Here is a 21270-nt window from a genome sequence, read left to right as displayed (position 1 = left end):
TCAGTTGGTTTTAGCATTCCGGGGACCCTAGCACTGTGTTTCAGCAGCGAAGGAAGTTCCATGATAAATGTGTTCTCCAAACTCCATCCGTAAAGAAGCAATAAAATCAGAACAATTCATGCAGAATTTTTCATTACGTTTCTAAATATACTTATTTACATTTTAAATCACACTTAGACAATATGAAATATCTTTCACTTAGACAGGTGGGAACAAGAAAACAGATGCATCTATTAAGCTTGAAACAATTCAACAAATTAAATAGTACTTGGTGAATGCTTTGTTTATGGATATAGCCCTTGTTTAAACTTACTTGAAAAAACACAGCCATGGCTCCCACTACCCTGTTTTCTAGAACTGCTGTTCCAAAACTGTCAAAGTCATCAGGATTGTAGAAGTAAATCTGCATCTGTAAAAATTAAAAACAACAACAAAATCACATTAGTGTTGATTCATACAGATTTCAAATGAGGTAATGCATACACGTCGTACATAAACCCAGTGTTATGAACCCGAGATAAAGGAATTCTGCTGAACAATACTGTTTAACTAGCATCTTGATTAATAGCATGACTGCCCTACTGGGACAGCAACCAGGGAACAGAGTCAACGCGATGCATTTTAATAACAAACCCAAGGATAAACAGTATGGCCACTCTGTTTAGATGGTAAACTTTGTGCCTTCTGCCAGGATCTCTTCATTTCTTTGCTCACTGCAGGCTCATCCCCTGCTCTGTTAAATGTGCTAAACCTATTTATCTCAAAAACATAGAGAATTTTTGAAAAGGATTTCAACGTTTAGAGCTATTCCTTTACTCCTAAAGCAATTTGTAAGATAAAAGTCTGTCTCTGTAGCAATGCATTTTTATGAGCCGCTGATATTCAGGACTATCAGTTAGGGTCAGACGTCTCCCTGACTTCAGTTAAATTTCACGACTTTTATTTCCAAAGCATTAGTACTCAGCAAAAACTGTAAGTGAGACAAACCCAGATATTTTGATGCCATTTTAGGATGAACAGTAAATAATAATTAGGCAAACCCAAAGTGAAAGCAGGTAAGAAAAATGATTACCCCAAAGAGCAAGTGTCTGAGTTACACAAATATAGGGGGACCGAGAAGTAGCTTCCTTCCTACGCCCTGCTGTCGGACAATGCTTCACTACACACACCCCGTGAGCAAGGAAGGGCAACTCAAAGAAGGCCGTAGGTGCTACTGCTCTGAATTCCTGTATGGTTCTTGCTCCATTTTCCGCATTAGCTATGCTCCCACTTCCGCCAGCCGCCCTGACACCCTGCTGTTTCCCCAGCAGTCGTTCAACCACCCCATTCCCAAAGCAGCCCCTCGTGTCAGCCCACCTGTATCAGCCACAATTTGCCCTGAAGTATCCAATTCACATCAAAAAGACTCAATGCCCCCTTCTCAACATCACTTCCATGCAGGTGTGCACATTTTCACAGAATAAATTCAGTACTGGTAACATCTGTGCTCTGTGTGCTCTACACATCACAAATTAAGAACTTGTGCCTGAGGGAAACGGCCAAGCACAAGAACTGGGATTTGCAGCAGTCGCTCTTGGGGCCATTCAGGGATCCTCCCTGATGGATTTCGCAGTCCAAACCAGCGCTGGTGCATCTGCGGAGGCAACGCTACTGCAAGACGGTGGGCCAACGCATACGATCACTCATGCACGCTGAATCCAGCAAAAAAACCTGTTCCTGGTGATGAAACAGGAACCATCGGGTTCCTCTTGCCTGCACACTCACTCCTGCTTCTCTGCTGCCCATCACCTGTTACCTGACCTATTCTGGCTTTTCAGAGCCTTTCTAGGTGATAAGAAACAGCCACACCAGTCAAATGGAGATGTACGGTCTACCCAAGACTGCCCATGCCTCCCGACACACTGTTGGCCTGACCACCTCTCCCTCCTGCAAGTCCATCTGCAGGCAAACACTATGCTGGCACCTTCTTTGGGGCTGTTTGGGTTTTTCCAAGACTGTGCTACATTATGAATCCTACCATATTCAATAATGCGAGTATTTTTCCCATATTCTGAAATTTTGTATATTGCCAGATGAGATGATACCCTTTATCTTGCTCAGGTATGTTCCTTCTCACATTTACTGATTCCCAGGCTTCTGACTTTAAATGTTGGCTGTAATGTACGATACTGGCAAGTGCATATGCATCTAATAAAATATCACCATAGAGAGAAAGGGCCAAGATGAAGAACAGAGGTAGGAGTACTTTTTTCAGCTGGAGGATAAAGTAAGACCACACTCCACATGGCTCACAAAAAATGAAAAAATTGTCTGGCACTCACTCTAGCTTCATAAAATTTGAAAGCAATTTTCTCCCCCTATTTTGGCCTTCCAATTCCCAGCGTATTCACAGAACACACAGGGATGCTGGCAATATCTCACAAAGTTGGTGGTGCCTCCAGGTTCTGACAACTCGTGCTTTGAACAAATGTAGACTGAGGTACAGCCATTCATTGACGTAGAAATTAGAAACAGTTTGTTTCGGGTAGAATTGCTTAAACTTCAGTTTACCCAGCACAGACAAAAGCTCACAAAACACTCAAAAATTACATTTTATTCCCCTTTAAAATGAACTCTAAAATTAGGCATACCTTATACAAAACACTTCACTGTACAGTCCTCAAAGGAGTTCATGAAGAAAAGTATCACTGAGTGAGTTCAGCATATGCCAAAATCATTTTGGATCGATTTCGCTCACGGCATTTTAAGGAAATTAATTTTTACAATACACTTTTGGATAGCAGTGCAAAGGGCTTTGGTAAAAAAGTGCTTAATTCAGATCCCTCGTCTCAGCAGTGCAATTTCACAGACTAATCAAGAACCACACTCTACCTTGATTACCATACACATTGAAACATTTTCCCCCTGCTCCCTGGTGTTTTTCCAGAGAGCGTGGCTCCTCTCTCTGCATCCATCAAGTCAAGGGGAACTGTCTCGTATGAAAAATTATCATCATCTGTCATACAGTAGCTTCCTTATGTGTTCATACAGCTAGAAGGAACATTTTAGGAGTAGAATATTCCAGGAATCGCTATTATATAATTTACACACGCACACACTGCAAAAACAATGTTAAGAAGATGGTAAAGTTACATCCTCAAAGCTGCATGGTTCAGGCTGCTCATAAACCCACACTTGGACACTGCTGAGCATTACTATTAGGACAATTTTCTAATTACGTGACCACATATTGTTCTCTTTCATAATACAGCCTTATCTGTTTTCCCCCAATTTACAATGAAACGTAAATATATCTAATGCATTTTTGTTCTTTTACACATAATATACATAATCATGGATGCATTTATCAGCAGAAATTTAATTTAACATTTTCTATGGATGGCATAACGTTCTTTATGTACAAATCAGGAATAAGACACTTAACCATAAAATTAATTTCACTGCATACTTAAGTGACCTAAACATGGCAGAAAATTTTAATTATTACTCCTTATTATAAAATTAGTATATACTATATACAGTGCATTTTGCATAGAAACAATTTCTACTGTCTCTGCCTGGTAAATACAAAGCAGTAGTGCAGAATGCAAGAAAGGGACATTTAAGGGAAAGCAAATCCGGGGTTTATTATGATGTTATTTGTAAAATGCAGGATGGAACATCACCCAACCTTGCACAGCGAGCCTGAGTTGTAGCACTGCCCGACTTCAGCACCATCATTTTCTTGCACATTTTTGCACATGAATTCACATTAGCCTCTATTTTGGCTTTTTTTTTTTTTTAAAATATATTTTTAAAGACTCTGAATCCCCCAGCAATGGGAAAGCCTAAAATACCCGTTGTAGTTTCTATGGTGTGACACTGCAGTCAGAATGCTCTGTTCCACAGACCCCTGCTGAGAGCGCTCCAAACAGCCTTCCCGGTGGCGCGGTCCCGGAGGGCAGAAGAGTCCTGCTCTCCGCAGCACAATACGAGATTGGCAAGACTTTCCCAGCTAGCCCCGTCACAACTAACAAGGCTGAGAAGGGCTTACACGGACTTCCTTAATCTCCGATGTGCCACACAGCAGTATGCTTGCGTGTACATCGGTTACAAAAACATGCAGTGTCCAAGCAACTCCAAGTTGTCAGTATTTTGATAAGTTGAAACAAATCATCCCTAGTGACACAAAGACACTTTTCTTGCAGGAAGACTCTCTCCATCCTAAAACGCTACCGACGACTGCAGCTGCAGAGTTTTACCGAGGCAGGGAGAGGGCAAGAGTTTGCTTTTAATGGAAAAACTTCTTGCTTTGACACTCTTCACACGCTAAAAGAGTAGAATTGTTTTCACTCAAACTTGACAGAGGGTTGCTGTACAGCACAGATTGAGCCTGAAAAAAATCTCACTGAAGGGGAAAATCTTCAGAATGTTACAAGTGCCTTAAAACAGAGGATTAGAGAGAAAACCCTCGCTCTGCCATAACCCAGGAGATAATTGCCAATCACCCTATAAAACCATGTCCTGTTTTCTAGCCTCTTCTGTCCAGAAAGATCCAGTGCCCAATTATTAGTTTCCCAGCACTCCAGGCATTTCCCAGCTGTCATTGCTTAGACAACTGAATACACCACACGTATCATGGAAATATCCCAGCCTGGAGTTTTCCATCCACGCTCCTACCAGCTACAAATCCCCACCACCATGTGTGGGGCCAGCAATCCCGTCCTCCACGGGATCAACCTTCTCTCTGCAGAAGCACCTTTCTTCAAACGTGTTCTCCCAGCCTCCAGAGAAAGCTGGTGTTCCCAGAGCTGGCAAAGTATCAGCCTGATCTCTGTGTTGAAGGGATTTTGGCTCTCAACGGGGCTGCGACCAGGCCGGTCTTGTAAGGACAGGCTGTCCAAAATGTGCATGGGCATTACGGGGAGATATTGCCCACTGGAGATCAGTGCTGATTTTATTGAGCACAATTGCCTCTGAATGACTAAACCCTCATTATGGAATATCATTGGCTTGGGAAAACTGAGCCTGCTTCAAATGAACGACTTCTCCCCGCCACCCATCTGCAAATAAAAGGCTCTGGCTCTTGGATGCTCCTCCTCTGCTTGGCAAGACGGACACCCAGACAGAAATCACCATTCCTGCGCATCACATCGTTTTGCTCTTAATTACCCCTCTACAAAGACAGAAAGTTTACATCCAGGGCAGACTATCAGGGCTAAGCTCATTCAGCACTTAGGAGAGAAAAGCCACAATGAGCATTTGATGGATCCCAGAAGATGTGAGCGAGTTCAAAGCAGTTCTAAGAGCCTGGAAACCAAGCAAGTACATTTTCCATAGACAGATGCCAAGTATTTTAAAAATAAATAATTGAGACTTTTAAATTGGGCTGCTATCACCCTGTGCAACCTCCTACAGCAGATTTCTCTTTAGATTAAAAAAATGAACAAAGGCTCATTGTGCTGTCACAGATGTGGAGCACAGAATATTCAATAGTATCAGGAATTCTGGTAGAAGCAAAAAGATCATCAGAATTAGCTTTCCACTCATTTCCTTCCAGCAATCTAAGGACTATCATGCAATTTAAAGCAAAAAAAAAAAAAAAAAAGAAGAGAAAGGTTTTATAGGCCAGCCAATTTTGTGATGAATCGGGCAGCAAGAAGCAGCGACGACAGATCCGTGGTTTGCGATGCACGGCTTTAGAGTATTTTCAGAAGTGGAAAACACACCACCACGCAGGCATCGCAGGTAGACTGCAAACCTCTGCGGAGGGTTGAACAAGAAATTTCAAATGTTTGCTTTAAACCACGGAGTTAATCACTGAATATTCTAACTCTTAATTAGTACCTCTGCTGCCTATATTGTAAGAATAAATTATTCTCAGACACTTTTACAGCTGGATTTAAAACCTCTTGCACAAAAACAAATTCTGTGCTAAGATTATGAATCATACATGATTTTTCTTAATTGAAAGCCCGTATGTAACTTACTTCTGCTTTAAATATGTGCATAGATTTCTAACGAACTGGATGATGTGATCCATTTGGCTGGAATAAAAATTTTCTACAGACATAATGTAATCTTCACTGCAGCACTGAAAAATTCAGAGTAACTGTCCTGCAGTCTGTGTTTACTGGAGTGTGAGATGTACACTGGGACAATAAAGTCTGATGTTTGACTTCTCATTATAATCTCTTTAAAAACCCATGAAACTTATCATTTATAACATATTCTAAATCTGCTTAGAAAAGGAGAGGGGGAAGAGCGAATCGTGATGTTTTCCAGTTCTCCTACTACAGCTTGATGTAATAACACAGAGTATACTGCATTCTTTTTAAAAGATAAAGTTGAACAGGAGCAGATAATGGCATGTTTTTCCTGCCTAGCCTATTATTCATCAGTGAATTTTTAACTATAGTTAGGCAGGTGCAGAGAGGTATTTTGAATGTCATAACTTAGTATTTTACAGTGCCTAAAAGCGTGCTGGGTAAATTGCAAAACAAAGAGTCTGACGGGGGCTTTGCCCTCACATAATTGCAACCTGATAATGAATACAATGGCAGGCTGAAAATAATGAAAGGAGTTGAAACAACAGGAAGAGCAAAGATCATACCAGTGAAATAACAGAATTTAACTCAATTTAGACATGCGCACGCCTCAGAAATATGATGAATTTCCCTTTAATCTTTTTCAATAGTAAGCATTAATTATTGCTTTGCTGTCTGCAAACAACGCATAGGTGTATCTATGCTGTAAGTCAAGACTAAGCTATTTCATAGTCGTTTTCAACCTGAAAGTTGGCAGTTGTAGCACGTTCTGCACCCAAACTCTGAAGAGTGTTTAAACCCGTGAGTGGTGCAGTATGAGCCCGGTAGCAACAGCAAGGCAGCACGGTGCTTGTAGTGTTGCCCTGGGCTTTACCGCGCTGCTGGGTCGCAGCCACATCCCTCGGTATTGGGAGCGTTAAGTCCTGAGTGATAAGAGAGAAGCACCTTGGCAAGCCAGAACCTTCCCCGATTTCTACTGCCAGAAATAAATACCCCTTGGGCCCACTCCCATCCCAAACAAGAAAATCCATCTCATGTACTGAGTCATTACATGATGAAGGCATATTTGATGCTAAAAAGCTGTATGTTGCATTCATTTGTATTTCCATAATACGAAAATAACGGTTTCAGTGTTTATGCTTTCCATAACATGAAACTTTTTCGCAATTGCTTTGTACTCCAAGTAACAGCCATATGATTCACCATGAAATGAAGTCTGGAAAATCGTTTGGGATAAATGGAACTATAAATTCAATAGAATTTCCATGACAACATAGATTGCAACACTCTGCCACAAGTAAAATGTTATAAATCATTCAAAACCAACAAAAAATCAGCAGTAAGTCTTCTCTCTCACAACACACAAGCCCCTTGAATTACAGAGCTGTGGTTATTACCTCCCCATGCAGTGCCTCTCATTTCTGATCCTCTTCCTTGCTACAAGTGTTGATTCGTATCTGACCTCCTTCCAAACACAGGAAATTATAATACTAACACTTTAATACTAAGATGTAAACAAGAGTTGAAGCATAATGAGCAGGAGGCTTTTTTGAACCTTTCCTCCTTTTCTCATCTTCTAAAAATGTTTGAACATTTTCATCTTGTGGTAATTATACCTGTCTATCCAGATACATCACAGCATCTTGTTAGACTAACAGATTTAGGAGGCTCTTTTTCTGGAAACGTGGGTGGTAAGTGTACAATAGGGTGCTCAGTCAGCTCGTAAAAAGGATGTGAACCACATGTCCAAGGGATGGGAGAGATCCAAGGAGAGGAGGAGGTAAAAATAGAAGGATAAAAGATTATACCACACAGTATTGCTCATTCATACCCCTCCATCAGAGAGTTCCTGACATACATTCCTTGGACTGTATTTCACTTACAGTCCAAGGATCCGAAACAAAATGATTCCAGAAGGACCTTCACTGCAATTTAAAAACCACCGTGGCTGTTGCCTTCAAGCCTGTGAGAAAAACCTTGAAACTGCAAAGCCCCTTCCCTCCTGAAAAGATTAAGAAGCCCATAAAACCAAATGAGAGACAAATAGCTCAGTATTCTGCTTTTTGGGTAGAAGTAGGAGTATTTCTTACAAATCAAGTTTTTGCTAAGTTGAGAAGAAGCAGCAGCCTACTAGCCCTTGGATCGCAAAGGCTCATCTTCCCAGAGGAGTAGAGAGTTGCTGCTATCTTGCACAAATCACTGCCCATTTCTGGGCCTTGCTTCCTCATGGGTCAGATGTGGTCACTGTCCATCCTTCCTTTAACAGGTTGTTGAAGAAAAAGATAAAGATGGGAAATAAATGGAAGGAATGACAAGCAGATGAAAAAAAACGTGAAATAATTTATCATTTGGAGTGATGCTGGGAAAAAACTTCAGGGTTGCCGTTCATTCTCTTGATACATCAGTAAGAGTCACACAAGTTCCTCACGGAAACGGTACATCGCTTCTCCATACTGGTACCAACTCCTAAACAACTAATACCTGACACCGAGCTGCTGCCCCGGAGTTCAGTGCAGACACTGATCGCAAGGCCCTGCACCCACATACCCCCGAGGGCACCCCCGGGCTCTGGAGATCAGCCGGGTCTGTCACCGCTCCTTGGAGCCACCACCAGACCCTGGCTTTGCCAGAGACTTGTCGTGCTTCACTTCTTGGGCAGATCCGAGTCTCGTCCATGGTGGTTTTGTCTAACTGTGGCATATTCCAAACGTGAGCCAGTGCACACAGGCAGGAACATGCAAGGCTGAGACTCCCATTTCAGCAAGAGGGAATGCTTGGTCTCTGAAACCATCCAAATGGAAAAACCAGAAGCAATACTTAGCTGCTGGCGGGGGCGAAAAACTGAAACAGGAAGTATTCATTATCAAACAATTTAGGAAGTGGTTAAGCACCAAGTGCCACAGCAACTGAAAGCAAGCTGGATGGACTGACTGAACAGAAGAGCTCTGAACTCAACCCAGAAGTGACTGCTTCAGATCTCCGCATCTGTTTCCCGTGGTCTTCCTACAAGGAGAAGTGAACTACTGAAGAGTTTTAAACTCCAGTACCCAAACTGCCCATACTTCAGCTCATCCTTCAAGAATCCATTTACTTTCTTAAACATCAAGAATTGCTGCAAGAATAGAGAGAACTGCTGGGATTTCCTAGCAAAAACACTCCAGCGCTCTTCAGGGAAAAGAAAGGAGCTGCACTTGAAAAACAAACCCTACAAAAGCACACTTTTCCTAGCATGTGTAATTAATCCAATTGCACATATCGCTCACTTTAAAGATGCACTGGCACAAGTATCCATTCCTCTGAGAGCTCACATCTTAGCGCAAATTATTCTTTTTGTGGGATTCAGTGTGTCCTGTGTGGTTTGTTTGACTTTTTGTATGCGCTTAAAAAAAAAAAAAAACTACCAAAAAACCCCAAAACAAACAAACAAACAAACAACCCAAAACCAGGAGAAGGCGAGCTCTTCCATGAGGTTTAATGATCTTCAAAATGCCTCAGAACAAATTTTGAGATATTTATAGTTGTGTTGCATCTCTGGATTCAAAGCCATGCAGCAGATGGGGCACGTCTCCAGAAGCATTTTGCTGGGCGAAAGGCCATTCCTATCTCCGAGGGGATGTGAAATCCTCCGGGCTGTACACTTGCAGAGTTATTTTTATTTATGAACTGTGAACTACATGGACAATTACAGCTGAACCAGCCCGTGAGAAGAGCTTACTTGGGGGGCTTCATAACAGAGGGTAAAAATAATATGGGTTTTCCCATATTTTGCAGAATACTCATCTATCTCATGCAGCACCATAATCCCACAGATAAAGCAAGCAGGGTGCTCAGCATCAGAGGTCCTGGTAGCTACCTGCAGGTTACTAGAGGAAAGTCTGCACTAAGTCTGCCAGACTTCCCGTTACGCAAGGGATTTTTCCAGTGCAGCTGCTTAATGTGTGTTTTATATCAGGTTTCGTGAAAGGGCTTAATACATAAGGTGTGGGTACACTATATCCCTTCTGAAACTTGGGATCTCTTGAAAATATCTCAAATTGAAATCCCCCTCCCCCTCGGGTGCCTACCCAAATTTCCCAGTCTCTTGGAAAACCTTGCATGTAATACCTCTATACTCCATCTCTCATTTTCTTGTGTGCTGCAGAGATTTCTGTACCCTTATCCTGTTTTACCAGAGTAGGAAGTGAAGTCTGCACACATCTGAAGCGCAGTGTTAAGAAATCTGTAAACTTCTTGTCTTAGTGACTTTGTGTACAGACACACACCGAGAAGCTGAATACACCACCCTAATGGCACCAGCTCGTTAAGGACATGATTCTGTATCAACACTAGCAAATCAGAAAGAACTGGACTTCAGCACAGCAAGAAATAAAATACTCAAGTAAGCAGCAAAATTGTCAGAAAGGTTAAAGTGCTAGAAATTGTGTAGCCTTTTAAAGTCAAAACCTTGTCCACTGTCACATCTGCAAACCAATTCTGTAATGGTCCTTCGCTAAATGTTGTCAGAAAGGTTAAAGTGCTAGAAATTGTGTAGCCTTTTAAAGTCAAAACCTTGTCCACTGTCCCATCTGCAAACCCATTTGTAAACACATTCTGTAATGGTCCTTTGCTAAATGTCTTCTTCTGTGACATTCTGTAATGGTCCTTTGCTAAATGTCAGTTATTCTTCTGTGCCTATGAAATAGAAACACAAATCTCCCTCTCACCCCCTCCCACACTCCCACACCGGTACCTGCCTGCAGATGCCGTGCTGACACCCCCTTGCTGCATCTCACTGCTGCTCGCTGGTGGCATCATCTCATATAGGAATAAAACAACCCCTCAGCTTTAACACTTCCAGTGTTTTAAGGGCTCATTGATGCTGGCAGAAAAGCATGTTGAATTTCTTTGGACTCCTGATGAACACAGTGCTACCAGATGGGCACCTGAGTCCAAATTTTGCAGGCGTTGGTTCGGTACCGTCTCCAGTATATGCACTGGTGGGAGGCATGCACGGCTGTGCCCTGCTCCAGCTTCGTCCCTTCCCCCTGCTCTGCAGTTTAATAGTAAGAGTCTCAAGCCAGAGCCACATTCCCACCCTGACTCACATCTACGCGTTTCTGAAAGCACCTCTTCTGCCTCAGCATCTCACCTCAACAATTCCCCTGGGTCATGGACACCGTGTCAGCTCTGGGTTCTGGTGTGACACCTCCTGGCTTTCTCCAGACTGTGGGTGTCTTTGGCTCAAATGCCCATCCAAACCCATTCTTGCTCATGCCACTGCTGTCCCCACCAGCCCCAGACACTTTGGTTGCGCCCACAACCACAAATGGAAACGGGAAACACTGCAAGATGGTGCAACCTCCCCCTGCCAGGTAACACGGAGAGCGTGCCCCACGCTGCCCGGGGCCAGGGCTAGGGCGGGCAGGGAGGGTCTCACTCGTGACACAACGCCACGCGTTGAGTGCAGTACCGGTACAATCACCTCTCCTGGCGTTGTTCTGTCACAGCACGAAATGCCTCAATGGAACTACTGAAATATGGGAATTGCACAAGTAAAGTCTCTATCATAAATCTGGTAATTAACCTGCATAACTAATTTCCCTTCTGGCAGCAGGCATAGGTTGGAATAAATAGTCTCTTCAATACCTACGGAGAGAAGACTCCTATATTTCATGTTTACTTTAAGGGAGTATAAAAACCTAGGGAGAAAGGGCCTCAAAAAGTCAAATTCCTTGCTGTTTCAACAGAGTGCCCTGAATAATACATAAACCAGCTACGCTCTTATCCCTAAACCCACAGGTGTGAACCAGATGTCATGCTTATCTTCCCTTGAGATTACAGCAAACAATTGCACACCTTCGGAATACAAAGTAAGCTTTGGATCAAGAAGCCTGAAATACATTAAAAGTGTGGCACTTCAGTTAAAAATTCAAATATTAACCTACAAACCACTGATTCGTTTAAGAGTCTGTTTATAGCTTATGTTCCATAAAAGTTGTATTTCTTATATTTAACCTTTTTATAACAAGATGTATTATGAATCACAAATCTGAGATAAAACTACTTGCATAAAGCTCAGTCATGGTCAGCAAGGTATTGCCAGACAGAATGTTCAAATATACCACCACCTGGCTAAAGCACACCACGGCTCAAGGAACAGAATTAAAGTTAAAGCCTTGATTTAAATTTTAAACTTTCCTATTATTGTAATAAAGGTTTAGGAAAAGGTGAGCATATGCAGCACTCAAATACTGAAAGGGGATTAAACACAGAATGGTATCTCAAAAAGAATTTTCAAGTTAATTTAGTACATAGGAATAAGACATGGTGCAAATAGTGCTCTAAGCATACACCCTTGACCATAATAACCCAGCACCGAAGGGTACATAGCCTGGGGATATTCCAAAATGTCCAGTTTCAACAAAATAATGATTCTGTCACTCAACCACACACACTGTTAACATGCTACTGTTTGTTACTGGGGGCATTTGAGAAAAGAACAACAGCGTCCCCCTCCCCAGATGCACGCAGTGATCACGCCCCAGCAAGTCTTAAAGGTCATACTCACATCACAGTGTTTTCTCTCTTAAACTAGGTTCAGGCACGACCCTCTGACTCCTGTGCCCACCCCTCAGGAGCAGTACTGCTGCCTGCAGTGAGGGTCTGTTGTCTCTGACAGACGGTTCATGCCCTGTTTCAGTTTTTTCTCAGCTTGCCTCTTCCCCCCTGGCCAGCTTCACTCAGCAGTGCAGCGTGCCTGGCTTCCTTCCGCAGCATCCCCCGTCAAACACACACACTCCAAAGGCTGTCAGCATCTCATGCTAATGCTTCACCAACAGACGTCTTCCAGGTCAATTTACGACAGAAATATTGCAGGTTTGTAATTAGAGCCCTCAATAAGAGTCTTGTGTTTACCCAATAATCCCCACACTCACTCTGTAAGAGCATGCATCTCGCTCTCACAGCTGCAGAGAAAAGGTGGCGAATGCAACCGGAATCCAACAGCTGTAATGTCACCCACTCTATCTTGGGGGGGTTGAACCCCCCTGTTCGTATAACAGCGTTCACCAGTGACCCAGAGCCTCATTCTGCCCTCCAGCAGCGGAGCCTGCGACTCGGGGGGAAAAGCATCCAACATCTTGGCTCAGTGATGATAATAATCCAGAGTATGAAGAGTCACAGGCTAAGGTGTTAACATGACCCTGTCTGTAATGCTGAACAGTCAAACTTGGCTTGAGTTGAGAGAACAGACCCGGGCTGCTCAGCTCCATGGCAACACTAATGATTTAAACATCTTTATAACCTTGTATTAGAGATACAGGACAAAAGTTAAGAAGAGTACAGAAAAATCAAGAATTTCAAATGTAAACAATTAAGTCGTCAAACTTCACCATATGCCTTATCCTCCCCTCTGCTAGCAAATGGGTTTTTCCATACAAGGACATTCTTTAGATGCTATTAAACGCGGTGACAAATATTGTCCTTTGGAAAACCAGGCAAGATAGGTAATTCTTGAGTCCAGTCCTAATTTCTGCAGAAAAAAAATGTAACAGCAAAAAGAAAAGAAGCGCACAGATAGGGCAGCTTCTGCGACTGGTGCTTGCAACTTCATTACCGCGGAGAACAGGCAACGAAAGGGGGTGTTATCAGCCACTCCAACCCCGGCAACTCCTGTCAGGGCAGAGCTTTTCCCTGCCTCGCCGCGCACGGGATTGCAGCAGTGCGGTGAGAGGGCTCCGTGTGCCAGGCTTGCGTTAAACAGAAGGAGGCAAGAGATAGGAAGGAAAAGAAGTGAGATGGGGGAGAAAAGGACAAACGAAGAAGAGACAGCACCCGTATCTCTCCCGCCAAAGGGCTGCTGAGGACTCCGGTGAAGTCAGCAGCTCTGGAAGCTTCCCACTGCTGCTCGGAGCAGGTCGGAGCACGCTCAGGACTGTGACTGCTTCCCAGAACACCCAGACACGTGGGGTCATTGGGTCGGTATTACAGGGTCCAGGGATCCCAGGAGATCGTGGAAGTGCAAGCATTGTGCTTCATCTCCTTCCCTTCGCCAACACATCAGGTGGCCCTTTCCCGACCTTCCTTACACAGACCGCCAGCCAAGGGCTACGCATGGCACGAGGATTCCCATCAATCACATCCACCGATGATTTACAAACCAACAGTCTGGATCTGGCTGGTTTCCAGCTCCATTCCCACCTCGTGTACAGCACACATCTCCAAAGGTATCCAAATGTTTTTTAGATTGTTTCAACACGCTCTCTTAATGCCCCACACCGATCTTGCCTACAGCAGTGTTGCCACGGATGTTGTCTGATGCCCAAGGCTGCGTGAACACAGCCCTGGAGCCCTCAAACACACCTGGTTCAGGCCCTGGGTGCATCGTGCTCTCCGTCCTCTCCCGAGTACGAAGCACTGAGGGAAAGCAAAAACGAGGCAGCGCGTGTTTACCGGACTAACAGGAACTGTCCCCTTAGCTACAGACCTCAGAGCCCTTGCGGAGCTGGAAGCTGCACCAGGACCATCCCTTGACTGGTTTGTCCAAAACCCTGTTAAATCCTCTTTCCAACCTGTATTTATTGCTGACCGCAAGAAGATCATTTCCCAAGGGATTCCACAACTCACGCGCTTGGATGCAGTGCTTGGAAAGTGATGCTTTCCACGTGCACCTTCTGTCTTTCTAGGCTTGGACCCTCAGTCACAGCATGAAGCGTAACAAGTAACATCTATTTAACTTATTTGAGCTTTCACAGACCTTTGTAATCATGTGCCGAGTCACCTCTTCCAAGGTGGGATGTGACACCACCTATTTAGCTCCTTCTCTCATGGAAGGAGTTTCCTGTCACTGAAGGTCCTCTACAGTTTTTGGGACGTACAAATAACAATCAATTACAATCGCCCAAATCACATGTACCACACACTAAAGATTCCTTCTCTCATGGAAGGAGTTTCCTGTCACTGAAGGTCCTCTACAGTTTTTGGGACGTACAAAGCATGTTTGACGCTGGGCAATTACAATTGCCCAAATCACATGTACCACAGACTAAAGATTTTTCCTATTGATCTTACTCATTTCCTAATAATTTCTAATGTTCCTATTTGCCTTTTTGCTACTGCTGAGTACTGTGCTCACGTGTTGTGACAGCTCTCTGTAAAGACTCCAGAACTCTGCCTTGACTGGCAATAACTAATCTGAAGTTCATACTGTATGTGCATACTCGGAGTCTTCTTTTTAACCTAGTTAAACTAGAAAATGAGATTTATATGATCCTGCTTCGTGTGTGTGTCTGCATATGACATGTCAGTCCCTTGTAATAACTTTAGAGGGCATTGACCAATCTCATCAAAACCCGACTGCTCACTCAGGTTCTCAAAAGACTTGACACCCGTACGAGCTCCTTTGCAATTAAGTGGCAAAGTTAAAGAGAGACCCTATTAGTTTCACTGGTATAGATCAAATATTGAAGACTCTCCCTGTCCTCCTTCATTCACAGAGCACTTCATCATCATGTCTAGCATGGGCATCAGCCATTTCAGCAGCTGCCCTGCTCCCCCCAACCTCAGCAGTGCTGTGCACAGGTAAGCTCGGGCTGTTTCTGACTTGAGAGCTGTGCTGCATTCGTTTCTGCACCCCAGGATGTACCAGGACACACAGCATGCCTACTTTCTTTCACTCGGTGGGATTGACATCAGTAGGTGCAGATTCCCATGAGTCACTTGGAAAATACCAGCATTTGGATCTGAGCACACACGATATTAATAGAAATCCACCATTCTGTTAAATATTGTAATATGGTAACTTTAATCATAAAGCCTCTCAGTATTTAAATACTTCAGGCACTGTAGACATTTATACAACTAGCAGTAGATGAATTTTCAAATAGATACTTCTGAGTAATTATCCTCTTGAGACAGCACCAATTGCTAAATAATGCCTCAGTTTAATAGCACATAGCTCTTAAGAAATGAACAATTCTGGGGACTATTAAATCTCTCAGAATCGTAACAAAGATAGTGATAAATACCTTGCACTCCATTTTAGTCCTGGTGTGGATGAGGAACTGGCCATTTTTCTCTCACCTGTAACCTGGGCTTCAAAGACAACTTGGAAAATTAGGGGGTCACCCCCACTACTTGCTCTAATAAGGCAGGGTATGCAAATTTGTTCTTCCAGACATCAGCAAAGGTTCCTTCTGAGCAAAATTAGCACTCAAACTCACAGGGAAAGCTCTCTTGGCAAAACACATCAGGGGAAGAATAACTGGGTGGGATAGCAGAGTGGGAACTCCTGACAATGCCGTAATCCTTACGGATTAAGTGGAGAGGGATAATGGGTCTGTCCCTCTGGCATATCCCTCTACAATTCCAGGGAAGGATTGCTGAGCAGAAAAATACAGGGAACAGAAAGAGTATTCAATGCAAACTCACACCAGCGAATCAAGGCATAGCTGGGGAGAGAGTTTTCAGACAAATCTGCTTTTATGTAACACACAAAGCTCTAGAATGTCAGGAAAATGCAGACCTCTTGTTCATATAAAATGCTGGCCTTCATTCATGCTCCCTCAAGATGTTTCTCCTAAAACTCCACCTGCTTGCATATTACTTACTGCTAATAAGAGAGCCTGGGGAAAGAAATTTGCATTCTCTGGTCACCAGAGGTCTGGAAATAGTGATTCAGCATGTTGCTCCATAGAGGAGCAGGTTACCTTTTCACATTCAAGAGAAAAACAGTGGAAGCAAAAGACATAAAAATACTTGTCTCCTCATTCTGACACAGTTTTACCTCTCGGGGGCATTCAGAAGCCTTTGGAGATGACAAGCTCTCCAAAGTCAACCAGGTCAGATTGTGCTTACGTCCATGCTAATCCTCTCAATGTCCCACCTTCATTTCAAAAGGAGCCACCAATAATACATAGAAGCAGCCACCTCCTTATACAGAAAAGGCCAAAGTTAAAATTACTGCAATAAAGCCAATTTGTAGCAGCTGACTATCCGACCCCTACTATCAAGCAGTTTCGCCATCACTTGACGGTGCGTCATGAAATGCTCCTGTACTTAATTCTGCTTCGAATGACGAATGAAAATAAGATCGATGATTTGATAACTTGGTGATCAAAATTTTCCATTGTACTTTCTTCCTCGTTAGAAAAAGTTACATTAAAAAAAGAGAAAGATTAATAAGGAAGTGCCAGATTTTAAGCAATGATTGAGGACGTTACATAAAACAGCTCAAAAAGTAAGGGCAATGAAGTATTTTTAGGTGGGCAATAAAACACAGCATTTTAACATATATATATGCCACTTTGGGTTCAGCGTGCGATAAATTTCCATTAGTATCTCACTGACAATTGAAGCCCAGCTGAATACTAAATAAAGTGCGTGGCTGTTCTACTAAACCCTGAAAGAAGGGAGGTCTGAAAAAACACAGAGGAACAGTCTGTGTGTGAGGTCCAGTCACAAACACTTCTATGGCCACTACAGGAACAGAACAGGAGGAACATGGCCACCCAAGAGCACACTCTCACCACACGATATGGCCTTCACCCCGACCCGAGAAGGGTTCCCCTCCAAACAGCTCTATCACACTTATTTCTGTGTGTGAGGCCCAGTCACAAACACTTCTATGGCCACTACAGGAACAGAACAGGAGGAACATGGCCACCCAAGAGCACACTCTCACCACATGATGCAGACCTCAATGTGGCCTTCACCCTGACCTGAGAAGGGTTCCCCTCCAAACAGCTCTATCACACTTAGCTTCAGTTTCGGTGGGTCTCCAAGTCATCAAAAGAAACAGAAGCACCAACCCCCTGTGTCTTCCCACCCTGAAATTAATTCAGATTCAACAATTGCTATGATAATTTTCAGAGCCTTATGGGGAAGAGGCTCCCTGAGCCGCTGTGCTGAGACCTGCTGGAACGAAGCTCCGGCGTATTCAGAGGTAGGTTTGTACAGATAACATCTCCTCAAATGGGACCTTGCAATCTCAGTTAAGGATGGTTCAGTAAGAGAGGGTATGAAGGAAGAGTACGTCCTCAGTGAATGCAGTGACGTTATTACCCTGACGTCTGGACCCACCCCGTGAGGTTTCAGACTGGGACTTCCATGGCCATGGGTCACGTCTGACAAAGCCACGCTCCCAGCTGTAGATGTCCACAAGCTCGTAGCACTAGCAGCCTTCACACCAAAAAACCCACGCTAGCTATACCGTGTGATATCATATCTACTCTTCTACACAAATGCAAGGGTGTTCATGGACACGTACACCAAGTCCTGTCTCTATTAAATTAACTTTTCAGAATGGAAAGCATTGGACCAGTGCGACTCGACAAGCGCACTGGCATAACTGTAGCACTTAGATGTTCCTTTTTTACCCACAGGCAGATAAAACCAGTGAAAACAGTGCTACACTAGACAGGGATTAAATCTTAGAAGTTGGATGCTGAGGATAAAATCAACGGCCAAGTGAGGGCTCGTAGCAGAAGGCTTGGTCTGGAGCCACCCACTTGTAACCTACTGGGACCTGGGGCAGTCTCCTTGCTCGGTGCATGTACAGGATCCAGCCCCGCAGACACGGAGCCCCGTTCAAGAGATGCTACGGCCGCAGGAGCCAGCAAACCACAGGACTTCTGCACAGCATGTGCAGCTCGCATAAAAGAACCTTAAACAAAGAGGCAAGAATCACTTGGGTCTTCTGTGGCCTAACACACACATATTTCTGGGGGAAGGTGGTTTAAAGACGACCAAACGCAAAACAAACTATTGGAGCCGGCCCAGCTTAGGTGAGATTTCCTCCTCCTTCCTTCCACATCACATCCCGATCACAGCCATGTACAAAGATGAGTTTGTAATCACTATCATCTTGCTCTTTTCCGTGTTAACAGCAGCGAGGCAATAAATAAGGATGAACTTTCCTCCACAGTAATAATGTCAGGCATTTCACTAAATCCATGATATAAAGAAATTTCACCCACTGTTAGATTCTCTTTATCACATGCAGAATTTTGTCGCATCTCACCAAGAAACAGTAGTTATACGCATAGTGTTTTAACAGATACAGAGCTTCCACGTAAATAAACACACACATACTCACAGGCTTAGGGAAACTAATAGATTCTTTTGCAGCAGGACACTGCGACAAACAATGTTTATTTCCCCTTAAATGAGGGAAATTACAATAACTTATTGTTGAACCACTACAGCCTACTTATAAAACTCTGAGAAATTTTAACTGTTGGCAAACTTAGTCTTGAACAACTTCCGAAGGCCTTTGTTAATGCCTGTCCCCAGAGAGGATGGATAATGCAGGAATCCTGCCGCCACAAGAACAGATCGATAGTTTAACATTCTTACCGTGATATTGTTGATCCAGACCTCACCAAGAGCCACCAGTACAGTTAGCTACAGCAGATTCTATAATTTTAAGCCCATCACAGACAGTGATAAAGCTGTACACCTGTTATTTAGGTTATTTTTGCCTGTATTTTCCTCACGTATTTCACAGGTTGGCATCCTTGTCACTCCAGGCTTTGAAAAAAGCAGTTGCAGGCAGTGATTTGTTTGACCAGACCTTAACTCCTCAGATTCCAAAATTTGGCTTTTCTAGGAGTTATAGTTATGGGGCCAAGAACTGAAATGAAGTTGTCAAGTGACAGTAATGGGCTCTTTTTCTCTCTTCTCCAAGACTGATGCTATTCATTTAGAGCTGGTCTACACACCAGACCATCTAATCTCATCTGCTGAAACCCCAGTGAGACCTGGCAGTATCTCAACTGGAAAATAGTTCTAAAATTAATAATAAGACCACCTTTCAGTTTAATGCCTTGGCTATCACAGGTACCTAATGGTGCACTTTGCACAAGGCACACGCAGACGCTGGCGGCAGGAGAGGAGGAACAAGAATTACTGTAGATTGCTCACTGCCATGGAGACCCAGACGCAGAGTTCCACACCGAGCAGCCGATTTGACTTCACAATACATTCTGTTTCTGGGAGGCTTGATCTCCGTCTTTGCTCATGGAAAAAGTCATCTGACAATTCAGTGGGAGCAAAGGCTCCATTTCTGCTCTCTGTATACAGGTCAAAATGAGTTGAGGCTTGTCTAGGGACTGCAAGACTGAGGTGACAGGGCACCACTTCTGAACCCCATCCTTCCCTACTAAGTAGGAAGAATGAATATCTTGATTCATTAAATTTCAATTAATTATAATTCAATTTAGCAAGCCCTAATACAGGAAAATGGCTCTACTTTCCCATCTTGTAAGTTTTCGGTAGAATGTGAGACTATATGATTGATGGAAGTTTCCGAGCCTTTTAAGTAGTGGATACTACAATATTTTCCTTAGATAAATTATTTCCCCAATGTGAAAATGTTAGTTTTAACGAAATGAAATAGCCTTAATTGGTTGTGATGCGAAGTAAACCCTGAGATAAACATTGCATAAATAATTCACATCCTTCCATCTGGGGAACTTCTTCCTGAATTGCAAAGTGTCTCCAAACTGAAATGCAATACACATTATTTTAGCAGCAACTAAAAAAAAAAAATGCAGACTTCTTCCAACACGCTGCATCTGGAGTGGAGAGCATCTGCTATCCTGGAGCTGAGTGTGTATTTTAAGACACAGCTTTAGAAAGTTTTTTTGCTTCCGGACTAGAACATTTTCTCCTAACACATGGTCTTCCACAGAACTGGTCTCCGCTGTAACTGGATCTAACTATAACACCTTGATCTATCTGTGGAAATTCACATTTCCCATGCTGTCCCAATTGGAATATGTAGTCTTTTCCTCCTCTCTCTTCATTTACACTGTGCTGTGGCCAAGACAGCATCTAAAAGACATTTGGAGATAGAGCTGTAGCAGTTTTCATACCGGATCACGGCATATCACCCTACCTGCACTCACTGCTTATTCATTTTAAGGGTTGGTCTCCTGACCAGGAACAGCTTTAGGAACAACTCTTCCCCTCAGGACTTGCTGCCAAGATTTACTGGTGGCAAAACCAGCCCAGGTGGACCCCCCTGTTGTAACAGAAAATACATCTGATTGCAAATTCTCTGCAGAATTTGTGGCAAATTTTTGTGCACCCTGCACAAAAGAAAAAGGACAGGTGGCACATGGAAGCACTGAAACCACAAAACTCATTTACACTGTTTGACTGGATACTATGAGATTCACCACGGAGAAGACCAGCTGCCATAGGTTCTGCGTGGTCAACTTTGGGGTATTCTGCGAAAGAAACCTAGCAGCGCCTCACAGCTGAT

The 21270-nt window shown here is 43.4% G+C and overlaps 1 protein-coding gene across 1 annotated transcript in view; it reads right to left on the bottom strand.

Annotated features, from left to right (window-relative positions):
* Positions 1-21270, bottom strand: part of LOC104509326 (receptor-type tyrosine-protein phosphatase gamma-like) — a gene marked incomplete at its 3' end in the record, with an annotated part of 119157 nt that overhangs the window by 61978 nt on the left and 35909 nt on the right. Inside the window, 1 exon segment of the mRNA XM_010151227.1 lies at positions 314-409. Within this exon segment, the coding sequence (XP_010149529.1) occupies positions 314-409 (96 nt within the window).

The sequence above is a fragment of the Eurypyga helias genome, unplaced genomic scaffold (assembly GCF_000690775.1).
Source record: "Eurypyga helias isolate BGI_N326 unplaced genomic scaffold, ASM69077v1 scaffold90, whole genome shotgun sequence".
Taxonomy (NCBI): domain Eukaryota; kingdom Metazoa; phylum Chordata; class Aves; order Eurypygiformes; family Eurypygidae; genus Eurypyga; species Eurypyga helias.
The sequence above is the reverse complement of the archived record's forward strand: the minus strand, read 5'-3'. Positions and strand labels throughout refer to the sequence as shown.